At 45.8% G+C, this 20,182-nt stretch overlaps 1 protein-coding gene across 5 annotated transcripts in view; it reads left to right on the top strand.

Moving 5' to 3' along the window:
* The window catches only part of Cdyl (chromodomain Y like), a 226,776-nt gene that overhangs the window by 192,770 nt on the left and 13,824 nt on the right, over nt 1–20,182 (top strand). For all 5 annotated transcript variants that reach the window (XM_042278348.2, XM_042278350.2, XM_042278353.2 and 2 more), the window contains 2 exons: nt 16,554–16,810; nt 18,048–18,220. In XM_042278348.2, coding sequence (XP_042134282.1) covers nt 16,554–16,810; nt 18,048–18,220 — 430 coding nt within the window. The remainder of the gene's footprint in view (nt 1–16,553; nt 16,811–18,047; nt 18,221–20,182) is intronic.

The following is a 20,182-nucleotide window of genomic DNA, read 5'->3' on the forward strand; positions in this document are numbered from 1 at the left end:
TAAGATAGCTCTGGAGACCGCAGCTCCTGGCCATAAACAGTTAAACAAAGAACTTCCTTGTCTCTAGACTTGCATAGCCTCAGAATTGCGTGGCTTCTTGGGTGCTTTAGTGATCATTAGCCTTCATCCTCTTGGCTCTTACAGCCTGTCTCCCCTGCTTGCCCATCCCAAGGAGACTAAAACGAAGACATTTAACAAGGAAGTGGAGTGGGCACAGCCCGTAATTTAACTGTTTCCCCAGAGCTTGGCTGTGGCTACTCATGAAACACATTCCAGGATAATGTAGGAAAACACGAAGTGTAGCTTTAAAAACTTTAGCATAGACTTACCAGAAGATCCAGCAGCAGTTCCATTTCTAGGAGTGTGTTCAGAGGGTGAAAAGCAGAGTCTGGAAGGGAGAGGGATAGTGAAAGCCAAACGGTGAAAAATGCCAGCAGTCCATTGGCTGGTGGACAGATACAGGGACTGGGGTCGGTCCACACAGCAGGGTCACCAGGCCTTAGAAGTCCTTTCTGTGTGTGCTACATCAGGGCTGTGCCTTAAGGACGTTGTAAGCAAGTCAGTCACATAGGACAGATGTGTGGGTCTCCGTACAGGAGGAGTCAGTCCCCAAAGTAGACAGATCCGTGAACACAAAGGAGATAGGACAAAGAAGTTAGTGTTTATGGCGGGGGGGGGGGACGGGGGACGGGACACGGTGCCTGCCGCTGTAAATGTGTTTGATGCTGTGATATCACCCAGCTGTTTGCTAATCTCTACTGGGGACGTGCTGTCATTACTCCATGAACAGAATCCATGGATTCTTGAGTGTGGGTGCCGCTGCTTGATCCTGGGTGTCCCTGCGAACACTGGTATACACGGCAGGGAAGCTTTTCACAGCATAACAGAAGCTCCATGCGGTGGGTGTGAGGGGCGAAGGTGGGAACCGTGAGAGTGAACCATCAGAACAGCATATTAATCGTGTTCGTCTGTGGTGTGAATGAGGCGTTTTGCATGTTTGTGTTTGTGTGGGCACACATATTTGTGCAGCTGTTCATGCATGTGTGAAGGCCAAAGGTTGACTCATGTGTCCTCCTCGGTCACTTTCCGCCTTACATTTGAGGTATTATTGAAGTACATATTGAGGCATGTTCTCTCCTTTAAACCCAGAGCTCACCAGCTCGCTAATCCAACTAGCCTGCTTGCCTGGGGATGCTGTCTGTCTTCTAAGTGCTGTGATTACAGGTAGACCACCATAACTGTCTGGCACTAAAATGGTCCTGGGGTTCAAACTCAGGTTCTCAGGCTTGCATGGCAGTCACTTTAGCCACTGAGCCAGCTCCCTAACTCCTGTTAGGGGTGTGTGTGTGTGTGTGTGTGTGTGTGTGTGTGTGTGTGTGTGTGTGTTTTAATAATCGCCTAGCATGAGCTATCCCCTGAATAGCAGTGGTTCTGGGTGTTGTGTGCAGGCCCTACTGATGAGTAATAGTTCTTTATTTAGAACAAGCCAGGCTAGGAGGTGAGCGTGTTAAGCACAAAGAGAGAATGCTGCCATGTGTCCTAAGTGTGTTTCCTCTCAAACTGTAAACCAAGGAAGGGAAATGGGAACATGCCTGAGAATCAGCCATTTCTTCCCAGTCACTGGATACACAGCCAAAAGTGGTTTTCTCCCCATTTGTAAAAAGCAGTCCCTCTTCTCTCGGGTCAATGCCAGAGGTAATAAAAACAACCCTGGTGTGGAGCCCTTAAATTTTAATAAGCTATGAGACATGCGTTGGGAGTTACATCAGCTCTCGGGGTTTTTTCTAACTGGCTAGAACACATTTCCCGTTCCCTGGATGATCTCAAGCCTCCTTGAGTGCCGTTGTCAGTTTTTGCTGGCAGGTGGGTGAGTTGTTGATCATTTAATCCCTCCACTGCCTCCACTGTCATGCCTATAATTATTTAATGTGCTGTTTAACCCTCAGAAGGCTGGTTCCAATCTGTTCTTTTCCATCTTGGCTATTTGTGGTAAGCTTTCTCTTTGTGTCCCTGAATCTGGCATACATGGACATTCCATTTCTTTGCTAATTGGCATGGTATCCTAATGTGCCAGATTCTGTCTGTTAACAGTTGCATTCAGCAGATACCCACTGAGTGCCTACAGTTTGCACAGCACTTGAGAGCCATTGAAATCTCAATCCCATCAAGTCTCAACCCAGAAGTATGTGGAGATTTCCTAACTTTGAAGATTTCTCATCCATGAATTCTTTTCCCAACATTTACCTTTTCCTGATTTGCTTTTCTTGTGCGTGCATGGTTGCCACTGTGGGAGGCTGCTGGGTGTGATGTGAGCTTAACACCCACTGGTTGATCTCAGGTGGGAAAGGAAGCACAGTAAACCTTAGGTTTTCCTCTGGTAAAGAGATTTAATGAGGTGCTGGGGTGTCCCCAGGAGAGCATCGACAGGGCTGTCACTCAGTGTTAGGAGCCAGACTTTGTCCTGTCCAGCCACCTGTCTTCATTTTACCCCAAGAAACCACACCTTCCCTTTGATTTGGTGACAAATAAGTTGGAAAGAGTTACAGTTACTACTGAATGAGTAGTCTGTTCTGAGGGAAGATGGTTGATCAGAATATGAACGGTTCAGTTGCCTGAATGAAACTGTGCCACAACCAGCCAATCCTCTGTCTCTACCTTGGGAGCCATCACAGAACCAGTCACGTGTCTCCCGAGGAAATGCGAAAGCAGGTGGTCTTGGTGTTGACCCACACTCCACAGTTCCCTGCTGGTTTCTATGATCCTGGGCAGCTGTCTCCCTGGTTCCTCTGTGACCTAACTTTAATTGTTGGAGTTCGTGATTCTTCCTCTGGTGTGAAGGAAATGTCCTGGCTGCTGTGACCTCCCTTCTGCCCCGTATATTTTACATTTGGGGCTATTTCAGACTTTGAGTGTGCTCCATCCCTGCAGGTATCCAACACATCAGCTCTTGACTTGTGCTTTTCCACATCAACTTTGCAAGGGTCTGTGTTCTACCCAGGAGCTGCAGGTGGCTGGCAGTGTGGACCAAAAGCACTTTCAAAGAGCTCCCTGGGAGTCTGTGGTGAGTCAGGGTGAGAAGCCCTCCTGCTGCTGGTAACAACACACCGCACTGGACATGTCAAATACATCATTATTGTGTATCCCTTGATTTAATTAGACCGGTCTTATTTAGGATTAAGAAGGCATAATTAACTATTTGGAGTTGCATAGCCTCTCATTAGTTGGTAGTTCTTTTTTGTCTCAACATAGTATTTTTCAACTTAACTCTCCTTACTGCTTTGTGTACTTAATATTTTTAGATTAGTTCGCACTGAAAAGTTAGCTATTAAAGCAAATCACTTTAATTGAAGAAACCACAGCTTTTATGGTTCCTGAGCTGTGTGCTGTTGAGTTTTTAATGTTTTCATGTGCAATTTTCCATTCATTTACTTTTTGTCTGTTTCTGGCATTCCTGAGTTATTTTGCAGTTTGAATGAATTACTTGTGTGCTTTGTGGACTAAAATGGTGCTTACAGTTGCCGCTTGTGGGTTCCCTATGCTCTTTAAGGAATGAATCTGGTGCAGTATTATGCTCACTGCTAACGCTGTACCATAGTTGAATGACACGAGGTGTCATGGCCCCTCCCTGGCCTGAGGACTGAGAGCTGGGTACTTGTGTGTGCTCCAGGCTGGAAACTGAGTCATAATCACAAGAGCCTCAGAGGTATGAGAGACCAGTGTTACAGAAATCCTGTACAATTCGACTACGTTTAAGTTTAATGTTTCTATTATTGGTTCTTAATTTGTAGAGAAAATTGTTGAATGAGAAGTTTAAGGGGGTGGAGTAAAGAGTACATTTTATTCTGGCAGAAGACCCAGGTTTGACCCCCAGAACCCACTCAGGTAGCTCACAACTGCCTGTAACTCTAGCTCTGGGGAATCTTGACACCCCTCTGAATTTTTCAAACAGAAGCACACACATACACATACACAAGCACATAAATAAATAATATCTTAAGAAAGAAAGATTTGAGAAAAGTTTCAGTAGCCAAGGGAACTTGACGGTGTCATTGTGCAGTAGGATAAAAGTGGTTCAAAGAGTGAAATACTTGAGAGTCAAGCAGATCAGAAGGCAGCAGAGCAGAGAAGGGGACTGGGGTTGCATGTGGGAAGAGCTGGGGCAGATCAGCTGATGTTATGCCCATCCCTTTCCACAGCCAAAGGCCTGTGACCTCCCCTGCGGTTAGTGGTAGAGTCAGGACAGAGACCTAGCATTTTGCCCAGCCAACCACCTGTCTTCCAGGATGGTAATGAACCAGTGGGGAGAGGGGCAGGGAGGCTGTCTTAATCACTGTCATACTGCTGTGAAAAACCATCTTGACCAAGGCAACACTTAGAAAACAAAGCATTTAACTGGGAGTTTGCTTACAGTTTCATAGGGTTGGTCCATTATCATCATGATAGGAAGCATGGCAGCAGGAAGTCATGGTGCTGGAGGAGCTGAGAGCTACATCCAAATCCACAGGTAGCAGGCCACTGGGCCCGGCAGGGACTTTTGAAGCCTCAAAGCCTATAGTGACATACTTCTTCCATCAAGTTCACACCTACTCCAGCAAGGCCACACCTCCCAATCCTTCTAACTGTAGCAGGAATCTTAGAGAGTCTTATTAATAAAATCAAACCTGAGGCCAGTTATTGGGGTGAACACTGGAAAATTAAAGAACCAGAACAAGCCACAGCTACCTCACCTCGCCAGATCCTCAGCTGGTCTTGTTTCCTCAGACTGGAGGCTTCTGAGTCCTCATCCAGAATGGGTCTCAACCGAATTGCTGCTCAAAAGCCTGAAGCTTAACCAGCTAAAAGTTAACCAGCCAAATGCTTCTAGTTTCTGATCCTCACTCCTTATGTACCTTTCTTCTTTCTACCACCACTCCCTGGGATTAAAGGTTCGCTTTCTGAGATTAAAGGCATGAGTCACCATGCTTGGCTGTAACCTTGAACACATGGATTTCTTCCTCTGGAATGCTAGGATTAAAGGCGTGTGCTACCACTGCCTATTCTTTATGTTAAATATTGTGATAAATTTATTAGCACGCACAATATTTGGGGGAACACAAACAGTTCAGCAGCTAAGGACTGAACAGTCAAACATATGAGCCAATGGGAGTCATTCTCATTTAAGCTACACATTCAGGAACCAGGCACAGAGGTTGGATTGGTAAGCTTGAAACTCAGGATTTGGGGTCTGTCAAGTATATCAGAGAAGTGGTCCTCAACCTTCCTAATGCTGTGACCCTCTAATATAATTCCTCATAGCTACTTCATAATTGTAATTTTGCTACTGTTATGAATTGCTGTGTAAATAATCTGATATACAAGATACCTGATATGCAATACCTGAAGGGGTGGCACCCCATAAATTGAGAACCCTTGAGGTAGAAGCTCCCCCCTTCAGGGCCTAGATGATTTGGGTGGTGCTGTCTAGAAACACAGCTGGAGCTCTTGTGAGATAAACTTAACCTGCAGGTGCTGGTGTGGAAGCAGCATTCTCAGACTTCCCACATGACCCATCATGAAGGACAGGCCACTATGTGGATATGCTGTGATCTCTGGTTTCTCACAGCCCTGTCTGAAACAAATACTAACTGGTGGCCATGAAACTGCCTTTGCATCCCAGAGCTTTACAAGTACTGATGTGTGGGGCAGGGGGGTGGCCTCCCTGGAGAGAGTACAGTATCTCTCACCTGTTACCCCAGCACTCCAGGATCACAGTCAGACTGTTAGCCGCACTGCAGTGATGGCTGAAAGAATTCCCCCTGCCCTTGCCCCAGTATGAAAACTAGCAGCTACCAGCTAGAACAGAAAGGGTGTTCCAGTCTCGAGCGTCTGGCCAGGCAGCTGTGTGGTGAAGCTCACCGCAGTCAGGCTGGTCCTCCTGCTCTCTCTGCTGCCCCTGTGGTGTTGGCCTGTGTCCAGAACCCTGAGTGCCTGGAATGCTCGGCTGGAGCAGAGGGGGTCATCTACACTTAGAGCCAAGCTCTGGGAATACAGGGAGTGGGTTTATTCGGCAGAGTTTGGGCAGGCTGCTTCTTAATAATAAGGTTTCTTTAGTGATGGTCTGCAGCAGATTTGAGCTTTGTGTTCCCAAGGAGCTAAGTTCAGCTGGGTGCTGTTCATTCATGAATGTCCTCCAAACAGTTGTACCAACAGTGTCTTTCTTGCCTTACAGATAACTGAGGAGCATTTATCCCTAGGAAACTCAGATCCCTGTAGATGGAATTTAGAATTGAAGGAATAGGAGCAAAGGGGACTTTGTGTCCTTTGTATTATTATAAAATAGATACTAAGGCTGCCTTTACTTACTAACATGTTCAAATGAAAATATTTTCCTCGGTAAATTTAAGTTTCAGATTGCATAAACTGAGTAAGATTGTAGGTTTCAATAGAATTGAGTTAGGTGTGAATAACAATTTCAAGTGTTAAACCCTATAAACATGGGTTATACTGTAGACACCGTTGGCCTTGCTCTCTAAAGAGAAAACAGAGGCCATGGATATCTGAGATAGTTAAAATCAGTTTTAAATTCTAGTTGAAACCCATATTGCCTTGACAAACAAATTACTCAAATAGAGTTGGTAAGAGGGAAACCCGTTAGGAATGGAAATCAACATCCTAGAGTTTGGGTTCGGGCAGTGTGTTGACCGTTTGCCTGGTTGTGTCGGGCTTATCTAGTGATAAAGTAACGTACGAAGTGGCTGAGCTATAGAAAGTGTTCTGTGTCCATCCATATCGCCCAGAGCCACTGTTCACATTTGTGCGGTTACAGTCTTACTAAAATCACATGTATATCATGGTCTGGCCACGTGCTCCTTTTGATTTCTCTCTTAGTTACTTTTCTATTGCTGTGATAAAACGCCATGATCAAAAGCAACTTCATTTCATCTTACAACACTCAGGTAACACTCTGTCACTGAGAGAAGTCAGGGCAGGAATCAGAAGGCAGGAACTGAAGCAGAAGCCATGGAGGAATGCTGCTTAGTGGCTTGCTCAGCCTGCTTTCTGGTACAACTGAGGACCCACCTACTCGGGGGGTGACCCCACCCGTGGTGAACTAAGCCCTCTCATATAGATCATTAATCAAGATAGTACCCCCACAGACTTGCCCATAGGCCCATCTGTTGGAGGCAGTTTTTCAGTTGTGCTCCCTAAGTGAGGAAAGAAAATGGAAAGGACATGGCTGCTCCTAGGTATGGTAGAGGAGCAAGTTTATTATAGATATGAGGAAGGCCGAGTCCAGAGTGCACATGACCCTGAGCCATGTGAGGAGAGAGGCAAAGGGAACAAGATGCAGCAGCCAGGAGGCCCAAAAGTGTAGACAAAAAGAGCAGGTAACCAAAACGGTTGGATTATAGAGGGAAGGGCAGCTGGGGGCATGGTATGCCCGCCAGGAGGGCCTTGTATGTAACAGACAGGGACTGAGGGTACAGAACCTGGCGTCCAGGTCCATTGGGTATGTTAGGTAGGCATCTCAGCCATTTGTCCCTAATTGAGACCTGACAGTCCCCTTTTCACACATGTCTAGGTTTGTGTCAGGTTGACATAAACCAACCAGCACATTGTCTTTCATGTTTGCTGAGGTCGTATAAAAAGGCCACATGTCATATATATGCATGCTTTATAACTTATTCCATTTTAGAAGTAGAGGTATTTAAATTCATCACGTATGTAAAATACATGTCCTTACATAGTGTCTATGCCTTTTTCACAGAGTAGACCTCTAAAAATAGAATTATTGGAGCAGAAGTTGATGGGCCATCCTACTACTTAGAGATTTTTTTCAGTTGGTAGATGTGTACCATCACCAGCCCTGACTTTATTGCAACATTTAAACCTTTGCTACTGTAAAGGTAGAAATGGTAGTTCCATTTTTCTGTCCATGTGATCACTTTCATATTTTGGTGGTTTCATCCCTTGCTTTGAATTTGAGACACTTCCTGTGTCTGTGTGTGACTGTGTGTGGTCTGTGTCTGTGACTGTGTATGGTCTGTGTCTGTGTCACTGTGTGTGGTCTGTGTGTGTGGTCTGTCTATGTGTCTGTGTGTGTGTGTGGTCTGTGTCTGTGTGTCTGTGTGTGGTCTGTGTCTGTGTCACTGTGTGTGGTCTGTGTCTGTGTGTGGTCTGTCTATGTGTCTGTGTGTCTGTGTGTGGTCTGTGTCTGTGTCACTGTGTGTGGTCTGTGTCTGTGTGTGGTCTGTCTATGTGTCTGTGTGTGACTGTGTGGTCTGTTTCTTTCTTTTCACTTAACTCGGTTTGCATTCGTGCTTCAGTGTTAAGCACAGTACTAACTTCCCATGTGCAGCCCTGAGTGTAGTGTACCTGAGTTTTCTATCCTCTAACATTCTTTTCTACATACATAGAAACCATGCTGCACCAGACAGTGGTGGCGCACGCCTTTAATCCCAGCACTCGGGAGGCAGAGGCAGGCAGATCTCTGAGTTTGAGGCCAGTCTGGTCTACAAAGCGAGTTCCAGGACAGGCACCAAAACTACACAGAGAAAGAAATCATGTTGCATTATTTTTTGTTTGTTTGTTTGTTTGTTTGTTTGTTTGTTTGTTTGTTAAATACAGGGGTTTTTTTTGTTTTTTGGTTGTTGTTTCCTTTTTTTTAAACAATCGAACCTATCTTTTTTCGTTCACATTTATTGCATGGTCCAGGGTAGTCTAAGTGGTTTATAATGTTTGCTTCCTGATCTAAGCTGGTTCCATTTTCTTGCACTAGAATCCATGTACTATATGTAGTTTTATGTAACTAGTAAGGCATATTTAATTTCTCTGAAAAATCATAGTGTCTTCCTATTAGGTCTTTATTAGAAATACTGATTTGAGGACTATTAGAACTTCAATTGGAAGATGTTTTAAAAAGTATTCAGTGTTCTCCAGAATAATACTATTTTCTTTTTCTTTTGTAATATTCTTTGATAAAATTTTGATGGCAACTATTCATTCTGGTTGTTTTGTTTTTGAGGCAGGGTTTCATTCACTGTGTGGCCCTGGCAGGCCTGAACTCAACTGTGCAGACCAGGCTGGCCTGGAACTCACAGAGACCTGTCTGCTTCTTCCTCTGCCCCCTGAGTGCTGTGATTAAAGCATATGCTACCCATACCTGGCCTTATTCGGTGTATACTTGAAGATTGGGTTTATTCCAAAATTTAGTTCCTATTATAGATACATCTTACTGTGTATTTTTCCATTAGCTAGAATGTGGGTTGTATATTTGTTTTTTCTTGCCCTCACACAACTGTTAATAAAACAGGATTGTGGTGCCACAAGTGTGTGCCACAGAACCAGATAGAGTGTAGCTGTGCTCTGTCATCTGTTACAAGTGAGTTGCAGGTTTTCTCCAGTCTGCTGTGTGCCAAAGCCTTTGTTACGGACAGCTGTCCTTAGCCTGCTTAACCCTAAACTGGTTTTTAAGAAGTTGTTGCAATTTGGAGCTGCAGTATCCCTTCCCTCAAGTCCCATGTGTTGTTGGGGACCTTTAGGGCTCTGGCCTGGTGGAAGGTTGATGCCACTGGGGGCGTGCCCTCAAGAGGCTTTCTCTTTTTGCTTCCTGGGTGTGAGGCAAGCACTGCCTGCTCCGTGTGCTCTTGCCTAGGTGTGCAGCCCCCAGACACAGGGCCAATTGATCATGGGCTGAAGTAATGGTTTAAATCCACAGAGTCTATTTAATGATCAAAGGAATTTATTTGGGGATTACTTCACAACCAGAATAAAGGAGTTGGTCAAAGAATCCTCAAGGGGTGGGGCATGGTCCCCCATGGGCCTTGATCCACACCAGCATCCAAGACCATGAGATAGGGAAGAGAAGAGAGCACACGTAAGTGCATCCCAGGTCTTAAGGGTCCCTGGCAGCCACCTGCTGCCTCAGTAGGGGCGGTGCTTCAGGTCATGGCACAACCACCCACCCACTACACTGAAGCATCCATAACCATGAGCCAAAACAAACCTTTCTGCCATCCGTGTGCTGAGAACAAAGCACAGGCCCGTGTGTGCTCGTCTGGCCCTGGTCTTTATTTTATTACTTATTTATTTGCTCTTTATTGCTGTAGCCACAGAATGCTGATGTGAACAGAAGTGTTCCTGAGGTAGCTGCTGCTGCTGCTGTTGTTTTTATTCTTTCTTGGTTACCTTTTGTCTGTTGTCTTCTACTCAGATCTGTCTTGAGAAATAGTATTTTTTCCAACCACTACACTTCTTGGAGCTGTTCTTATTTCCGGTATATTCTAGATGATTTTTACTCATTTCATTACTGTGCTCTGTTGTTGGTACAAGGAAGTAAGGGGCAGGTGGACCTTTTTGCTTGTGATGAGTCCGGTGGTTACTGTTTTCTGCTTTAGTTATCGGCACCGTTTTCTCTTGTAGACTTGTAAAGACAAGCAGAGTGGTTCTGTCTGTGGTGTGTGCCCACCCCCGGGTTTTCAGATTTACGGTTTGCCTGTGTCTATGCGCACACGAGTGATGCACATGCATCCTGCCTCATCTTTGTTGTTTGTCCTGGGTCCGCAGGCTTCTTTCTGGCTTTCTTGAAATACATAAAATATGAGCTGTTCTTTCTAAAGTATCATGTATTTACATCTGTCCTGAGCCTCAGATGTGATTTTTTTTTTTTTAAAAAAAAAAAAAAAAAAATCTGATCTTAGAACTCCTTCTTTTAAAAATACAGTTCTTTTCTCTTTAAATCTAACTCTGTAAGAAATAGGCACAATAAGAAACATAGTTCGACAACTACATTGTAGTGGTTTGGATTCTGTTGTTGTGATGAGCACCGTAACCAAAAGCAACTTGGAGAAGAGAGCGTGTGTTTGGCTTACCGCTCACACCCTCAAGGAGAGCCAGTGCCAGCATCCAAGGCAGGAATCTGGAGGCAGGAGCTGAGGCAGAGAGAAATGCCGCTTACTAGCTGCTCCTCCTCCCCCCCCCCCCGCCCCCCCCAAAAAACCAGCCTAAGCCCTCCTACATAAACCAGCACTCAAGAAAATCCGCCTCCCCACCCCACCCCGACATACCCACAGGCCTGACCAGTGTAGACAGTGCCTTGAGTGAGGTTCCCGCCTCCCAGGTATGTCAAGTTAACAGCTGACGCTAACGATGACATGTCTAGGATTTAGAAACAAAAACAGTTTACCTGTTTCTATATGGACCATTGTTGAACAGTCCTGGAGTACTATGTGGAGCAAGACTTTGCTGCCTTTTCCCCTTTCTAGGTCTTTTTCCTCTCTCGGTCTTTACGTGTGGGTGACAGTTAGTCTTGAAATGTCTTTTTCTGTTACTTTCATCACTCCTAATTTTGGGGTCTCTTCCTATTCCGTGATTCAATCTTAGACACCAGCCTTAATTTTCTACTCTGTCAGCCTCGGCTTGGGTTGCTTGCTGGATACCGTGGCTTTTGCAATTTAGGGTGTTGGGTTTTATCATATACTTAAAGATTTGTGTGTGTTTGTTTTTAAGATTACATGTATGTGTATGTGTGTGCGTGGGAACGCAGGTGCCAGTGGAGGCCAGAGGTATCCAGTTACCGAGAGCCGAGTTCCAGGCACTTAGAAGCCGCCTGATGTGGAACAGAATGCCCTCTTAACCACTAACCATCTCCCCGATCCCTTTGTATATATCTTTAGAAGTGTTAGCTTGTTCTGGCTCACTGTAACTTTCGTGCAGTTCTAAGCATCTTTTGTCTTAGACCAGTGTAGATTTACTGCCGACGTGCGCCTGTGCCTTGCTCTACATGTAACGTGTCTCATCAGGGCTTCTGAGGGCTCCCAGCCCTGTGTAAACTCTGAAAATTACTCAGTTTAGGTCTCCAGGAGTTGACCTACCCTCAAGTTGTTCCCTACCAGACTTAATATAATTTCCCCATACGTATATCCAGATGGGTATTGGGCCAAGACTCAAAGGAATCCCGAACAAGTCCTGGAACTTCCTCTCCCTCTATACTGCCTCACAACATCTGTATGCACATCAGTGTTTTCCTCTAGTCTTGGGTGGAAAGCTGTTAGACAGTACACTGCCCTCCCTGCCTGCTATCCAGAGTCTGCAGATAGATAACTTGAATACTGTTGTATTAGTTGCTAGTTGTTCTGGTTGCCTTTGTTAGCTGTGATCCATACAGCTTAAGGAAGGGACGGAGGGTTTGGCTCACAGTTTCCGAAGGATCTCGGTCATCACAGTAGAAAGGCATGGGGGAACCACTCAGTTCATGGTGGCCATAGAAGCCTACTGCCAAAAAATTGAGAGAACTTCCCAGAACCCAGGGGCAGGTCCAACCTAGTAAGGTTTGCCCAAGTGCCCTACCACCCATTCTGGGTATGGTCTCCCCTCGTAAAGATTGCACAGTCTCCCAATGCTCAAAAACATGTCCACTGGGGGCCATTTTTAAATTCAGACCATAACACTAGTCACTACCAGAGACAAGAAACCACAGCACCTTTCTAGGTTGGAAACAGATTTCAGGCACTCTTAGACACCTGCCCCCATTAAAGTCGGAATAGTAAGCAGGTTAAGCACCCATCTTGGAAAGTGTCTTTAACTCTCTTCAGTGAGTAAAAGAAAAAGCAAGTATTCAAAAAGAAATAAGTTTCTTTGCTTGACAGATTTTATGCTCTTAAGGGAAGACACTGATGGTCAGAAGTATCTGCAATTAATTCTCAGAGGCCACTTTGACGCCTGTGTTTTCCTAAATGCTACCCTGTGAGTCCCTGGATTTTCTGTTTATGATGTAAAGAATAGTATTTCCTGGGCCTCCCGTCATTGGCGGTTGATTACGGGTGTGTGGTTTGACTGGAGAGCTGTGAACAAAGAATGTCAGCGTGAGGCGTCCACCCACCATACGGAAGCCCAGGGAGTTTGCTGGGGTTACTCCAGGGGCAGCAGCATCCCCGGGAAGCCATGTTCCTGGGCTTACTACCCTGCTTGAGGCAGTACCACAGCTCCGTGTCCTCTCCTCAGCCTTGGTATTGCTTATTTCACCTCGAGGCTGGGGGCCTTGTGAAACCGAAAAGGTTGGCGAAGCTTTATAAGACTTGGGGAGTTTGCCTACTTCCTGATTTCTAAGGCACCTTCTTCTAAAAGGGAGTGTTACAGTGTGGAAGATCTTGTTACAGCGCAGTCCTGCTCCCAAGTGTTGAACTGGTTGTCTCTGGATTAGCTGTGGGACAACTGGACTTTGTAACTAACTTTTGAAGAAATGAAGGCCTTTTGAGTGTTGTGAGCACTGGGGCTGCAGAGGTAAATGATACAACAGTGACCCTGCCCTCACAGGCCTTCATGGAGTGAGTATACCAGTAGTAAATATTATGTATGAAAGGGCAATGAGAAAAACTACTTTTAGGGGCCCAATAAAGGGAGTGTAGGTGGTAATGACAAGGGAGCAGCATGGGGTGATGAGGTCCAGAAAGTTTTGCAGGTGATGCCCGGGTGAGCAGAAGAATCTGGCCATTTGAAGTTCTAGGACACAGTATTCTAGGCAGAGGAATGGTGTATCCAGAGGTCCTGTAGTGAGCACACACCTGGATGGGTGTGAGAACACATGGCTGACTCTCTAGAGTGAGAACAGAAGAGCACAGATGCTATAGTGAGCACGTACTCCTGGATGGTGTGAGAACACATGGCTGACTGTCCAGAGTGAGAACAGAAGGGCACAGATGCTGTAGTGAGCGCGCACACCTGGATGAGTGTGAGAACACAAGGCTGACTGTCCGGAGTGACAGCAGCAGGACACAGATGCCGTAGGCAGTCAGGATAGGCAGGGACTTCATGTGGTATCGATGGTATGTGATGTCAAGGTCAGCCTCATGAGCACTTCCTATCTAGTGCGGGGCTGCATGCCTCATGCTATTCACGGGTAGATAACAGCGTCCCCAGAATCTGGAATTAGCAGGGTTTTCTAGCACAGTGAGCCAGAAGTTACTGGTTACTTAATTGCTTGCTTGTTTGTTAAAACACTGTGTATCCCTAACTAGCTTGAACTCAAAGAAATCTTCCTGCCTCTGCCTCCTAGGTGCTGGGATTAAAGGCGTGCACCACCATGTCCAGCCTTCGGTCATTTTACATTTTTAGCTTTAAGGGTTGTACTTGAAATGAGTAGTGTGTACCAATTGTAGAAAGTAGTGGGTTTCCTTATGGCATTTCTATACGTGCATGTGATGTACTTGATCATATTAACCCCCTGCATTATTCCCAACCTTGCTACAGACCATTGCTCTTCCCTGTGGAGGGACCACCTCAGCATCATCTCTAGACATCAGTTACCATACACTGATCTCCAACTCGGGATGCCCCAGCCCCTCTTCTGAGCTATGTAGCATATTCCCGTGAATGTGCTCACCCTGGGTAAAGCCAGTGTCTCTAACTCTCAGTTCCCCATATGAATGCCCCTGTCCTGCTCACTTGAGCTCCGTAGTTCAGAATCATACATGGTCCATGTCTCTGTACTCAAGGAATTACCAGGCCATGTTGACTTTGAATTGAGTCAGGGAATGGAGGGCCAAGGAGGATGTGGGGCTGGTGAAGACCAGGGATGCCATGGTGGGCCTGGCAGTGGTGCTGGAAAGAAGATTGGAGAGCTTTGGGTAGAAGCCATTGGTACAGGTTTGAGCACCAGCTGGAAAGGATTTGGCAGAAAAGAAAATGAAGCTTAAAAGCGTTCAGAAAGATTCGACAACATCCCGCCTGACAGGTGCCATTGGGTGTTCTTTTCAGGAATGAAAAACCTGAAGTCACAAATCCTCTAGAATCATGCGGTCTGGGTTTGCCTGTATGGGAGTCATACAGGCCACTGTTGATAGAATTAACCCATTGAAGATTAGTGGCTATTCCAGTGTGAATTGGGAAAATAAATTCTAATGTGGCTTACAGCAATTCCTATGAACTAATAGCGTCCTGATAGTGAGTGAATGCCAAGGTACCATTACACAAGTAAAAGCAAAAGTAACTGTGTGTATGCGCCCCTGCAGATGTGATGATATTCCTGTTCTTTAACAGGGAGGGTGGACAGATACTCCTGTTTCTTTCCATATAAAGAGTCTGGAAGGGCACCTTGGAAACCCTGGCCTGGAGTTCATCAGTGGAGTGATCTTGCCATAGCCTTAGATTAGGGGAGGGAGAAGCCTAGACTGACCTCAGGCTACTGTGTGCCAGTCTCTGCTTCCTGATGCCAGGGTGGCCAGTGTGTGCCACTGCGCTCAGCTTATTTTTAGATTTTTAAAATGTTTTATGTGTATGAGTGTTTTCATTGGCACGTATGTCTCTGTACCATGTGTATGCAATGCCTGAAGACTCGAGAAGAGTATAAGATCATCTGGAATTGGAGTCACACGTGGTTGTTAGGTGCTATGTGGGTGCTGGGAACTGAACTCGAGTACTCTGGGAGAGCAACAAGTGCTCTTAACCACTAAGACATCTCTTTAACCTCTGTTTTTAGAGTCTTAAAATGTGTGCATTTATATCCTGCTTAGATCTGTCAAAAGATTAAGTTTGAAGGGTTTTTATTGCAAAGATTAAAGCAGGTGGTATCATTTCCTCCTGTTGTGATGGTCAGGGTATGTTACTGTCCACTTTAATAAAGTATTGCAGGTCAGACAGTAGCTTAATGGTAGAGCATGTACCCAGCATGCATCAGGCCCTGAGTTTGATCTCTCACACTGAGAAGGAAAAGTTGAGGAATCCTGTGCCAAGGCTGGTTGAAACCAGCCTCCATTTTGATGCTGAGGAGCAGTGGTGCATGGTGGGGCAGTGCTGGGGGAAAGGAGAGCTCTCTTCAGCAGATCCTCAACCTGTGCTCAGAACCTGTGCTAACTTAAAGAACAACACGGAAGCCAGCCAGAGTGGCACACGCCTTTAATTCTTCCAGCACTTGAGAGGCAGGAGCAGGGGAATCTCTGTGAGTTCAAGGCCAGCCTTGTCTATATAGTGAGTTCCAGGATAGCCAGAACTTACATAGTGTGACCTTGTCTCAACAACAATACCAACAACAAAAAAGACTTGGTAAATATTATGGGTCCAGTAGATAGACCTCCTAGGCGTCTTCTGGGGCAACATAAGAAAGAAGTCATCTTTGCTGTCTGTAATATCCACAGGGAACAGTGGCCACTTCTCCATAGGCCTGCCAGGAGAAGACACGTGGCTTCATCTCTGCAGCTCTCTTTTCTTCTTGAATTTAGATGGGAGATAGCCTTAGTTCTTCAGATCTTCATCAGTCAGTCCTGTTTTCCTTTTTAAATTCTCAGACTTGAAGCATGTTGTTCTCTTTGAGACCCAGTCTCAGTCTTTACAAGGCTCAGACTTTGGCTCTTCCCTTTCAGTGGGTACATGGCCAGCATTTTTCTTTTTGAACACTAGATAGGCAAGAAGGTGATGTCTTTAAAAGTAAAAGTAAACTTGGGCAAGCTTCTAATTTGTATTGTCCTTTAATAGCCAAGTCCTGGGTTTGTAATGGGCATCTTGGTCTAAATCAGAGGCGACACTGGAAACTAATTGATGGTAGGACATCACAGACCACTGTGATTTCAAACTCTTGGCAGGTACATCTCCGTTCATGGATGCGCTAACAGCCAATGGAACAGCCACCATACAGACGTCTGTTACAGGAGTGACAGCCGGGAAAAGGAAATTTATTGACGACAGAAGAGACCAGCCTTTTGACAAGCGGTTGCGTTTCAGTGTGAGGCAGACAGAGAGTGCCTACAGATACAGAGATATTGTCGTCAGGAAGCAAGATGGCTTCACCCACATCTTGTTATCCACAAAATCATCAGAGAATAACTCACTAAACCCAGAGGTGAGAGACACGCCCCAGGCTGTGGCTTCATGCTTCTCTGTGCCCCTGGTGTCCCGGCCTGCTTTGCTGAGTGGCACTCTTTGTGATCTTTCTAAGCCTTCTGGGAAAAGCGACAGCTTAGCTTCTCGTCACACTTGTGGCCACAGTAACACCTCACAGGAGGAGGGTGCTGGGCAGCCACTCCATCCTCTGCTGTGGGAACTATGGCTTTGAAGTGGGGGTAGTAGCTGCATCCTTCCCCTCTTCACCCCCCACCCCCAAAGTCATCTGTAGATCATAGGGCTCGGTGACCCTGTGGCCTCCCTAAAGCCATGTGGAAATGTGTACACATGGGCTTTGCTTTAGTGTTCATCAGAATCTTGATGGGGTCTTTGTTCAGACAAAAGTCCCCTGGGTCTTAGTCCCTTTAAAGAATCCGACTGTCATCCTGCTGTACAGATGCTGTTAGCATTGTGGCAGACACACGTCCTTGTCAGTAGTACCTAGTAGAAGGACCTTTCAGTGACCCAGAGTAATGTGTTTGCAAAGTTTGGAGACCAGTTCCATGAAGGGTCTCGAATCCAATGTGTTTGAACTTGTACTTTACCAGAGTTTTGAGTTCTGGCGGTTGCTTGTCTGCCGTTGTGCACATCTTGGGCAAGTGGGTATCTGGACAGAGTCATAAAACAGGGCTGGTCCTTGGTCCACTTTTAGAGTAGAGGGTACCTTTTTTAGTTACTTTCAGATGCATGCTTCTTGGAGGTCGTTTCAGGTGGCGTGCGCCCTCCCACACTGGTGCGCCCTACTCAGTGCCCTGACGCAGCAGATGCCCTAGACTCCTGTCCTGTTGTGCTCAGTCTCTGAACAGCCCAACCCCTAGAACTCAGCTCATTTCTTGAAACTGGCCGAATGTGCCACCTGCTGTCCAAACTAGAAACTCCCATAGATGCCTGTGTGGCTGGCCTGGCCTGCTGAGAGCCACGGTGCCTACAGAAGAACCGAGTGGCGTGGGTCCACACGCCTTTCCACCGGCGTTTCTAATTCGCCATGAAGTTGTATTTCTGCTCCATCCCTAGCACTCTGACCTCCGCTGAGACAGTGTAAAGCTTGCAGAGTGCACACGGTGCTGGTGGCTGAAGTGAGCCCCCTCAGACTGGAGGTGCCTTTTCTATGGACCTCAACTGTCCCGTTAGACAGTGCTTTGTAGGATCCTGTACCCAAAGTGCTCTTGACCACTTGGACTTGTGGTGACTTCCAGGTGATGAAAGAAGTCCAGAGTGCCCTGAGCACGGCTGCAGCCGACGACAGCAAGCTGGTGCTGCTCAGCGCTGTGGGCAGCGTCTTCTGTTGTGGTCTGGACTTTATTTATTTTATACGGCGTCTCACGGACGACAGAAAGAGAGAAAGCACTAAGATGGCAGATGCTATCAGGTGAGTACAAACGGGGGTTTTCAACTGAGCCTCGGGGGGTTTGCAGGGTACCAGTCCTTCAGAGAACAAGCCTGTATAAGCCTCAGGAGTACAGTGCACATCTTCCTCTGAAAGGCACTGGTGGAATGATTAATTAAATCCTCTGCCTCCTCTATGGCCCCAGCATAAATTACTACTTGCCTTGGGCAGATCACTGATTTCAGGGTGGGCTTAAGCGCAGGGCATTCTGGGAGCATTGTGGTGCATTAGCCTTCTGTGTATTTGTGTTGTGTGTTCTCTTCCCTCTAAGTTGTCTAGGCTTTGTGACAGTCCGTAAGGTCACATAATGGATGTGGTTCTTGATTTTTTTTTTCTTTAAGTATAAGTAGTGCACGTTCTTGTTTGCCCCAACTTCCTACTAACAGAGCCCTAAATAATGCTGTTAAAAGTCCCATTTTTCTCACGCTCACCCCAGAAAATACATTATTTATTTGTATGTCTTCCCAGTAGTTTCTAAATATATTTTTAAATTTTTGAAATGATTAAAAACTGAATATTGAGACATGTACATTGTACAATTGGCCCTCACACTTCTGCTGAGGTGGGAACATTGAAAACATTTCTTTGTTCTTTCCCCCCCGCCCCCGTTTTTTGAGTCAGGATCTTGCTGCATAGACAATCTGACCTTGAACTTAAGATCCTCCTACCTCAGCTTTCCAATTGCTGGGATTATATCCAGGCCACTACCATGCCCAACTTAAAATCTACTTTCTTAACAGTTTTCAAGTCTACAGTATGTTTTCAGTTAGAGTCAACATGCCCTTCTCAGTATAAGCATTTTATACACACACACAGGTAATAAAGATTTAGTTTGGGTTCTGTTAAGTATGTAAATTATACTACTACTTGGCAGCTCGCCTTCTCCGTGTAACATTACCAACCGGAAGACACGTCCATTTCCCCTCTGGTTGATTTTTTCACTGCTGTGTCCTGACAGTTGAGACGCCTTCCCTAGACTTCCAGGTCTTACTGTAAGCACGTCTCCTTTCCTGTGCTAATCACTGCAGGTATAAGTAAGTGTCTTAATTTTTCAGAGGTGAGTTTTAGTTAAAGTGAATAAAGCCGGTCACCTACCAGGAAGGTGGTCTATGTTTCCCTGCCTGCCTCTCTAGAAGGACATTATCCTCAGGTGCCCCCTTTGGACCCTTTTGTGTTTTCCTTCTAATCTGCAGCAGATTGAAAATCCAAAGACTTGCAGGCTTGCACGTGCGAGAAGGTAGTTTGGGTCTTCTCCTGAACTGCCAGGTCCCTGTAGGGCTAGAGTGGAGATTCTGAGGGTTAATGGGCTCCAAGTTGCTAAGTACTGCCACTGTAGTACTGGGCTTCCTGGTCCCCTGGAAGCCACGTGGAGGCACGGAGCAGGAGAGGGATGGGTTTCTGAGGTGTGGCAGATCATGTCTTCGATAGACCCCAGGTGGCTCTCGTAGATGCTGTCCACAGGCCCTGGAGCCCCACAACTTGGAGTTGTGAGGCATTGCCTTGGCCTTACACAACATATTTCATCATTTTCAAAATTAATAGACATGGATTTAGGTTATCCACCATCTGTTCCAAATGTGTCCACCCCATGGTCCCCACACAGCCAAGGATGGCTATGAATGCAACCCAACACAAAATCATAAGCTTATTTAAAACTTGTTTTTAATAAACATTGCATAGTTCGTGGGCATGAAACTTGCACATGACAATATCATGTTCAAAAGATGGACTGTGCCTGCTGAGTGTCTTTATGAATGTGATCACAACTTGATCAGATTTTCCCAGAATTTTTAAGTTGTATAATCTTACTAAATATTATTTAGAATTATCTCTGGTCTCCTAAACAATTTCAGACTTGTGATAAACTAGTAGCTGGTACGATCTTCTGTTTCAGTTGGAAATTAAATTGCTTGGTCAACGTGCCTAAGTCCCTGGCAGATTGTC

The sequence above is a fragment of the Peromyscus maniculatus genome, chromosome 5 (assembly GCF_049852395.1).
Source record: "Peromyscus maniculatus bairdii isolate BWxNUB_F1_BW_parent chromosome 5, HU_Pman_BW_mat_3.1, whole genome shotgun sequence".
Lineage (NCBI taxonomy): Eukaryota > Metazoa > Chordata > Mammalia > Rodentia > Cricetidae > Peromyscus > Peromyscus maniculatus.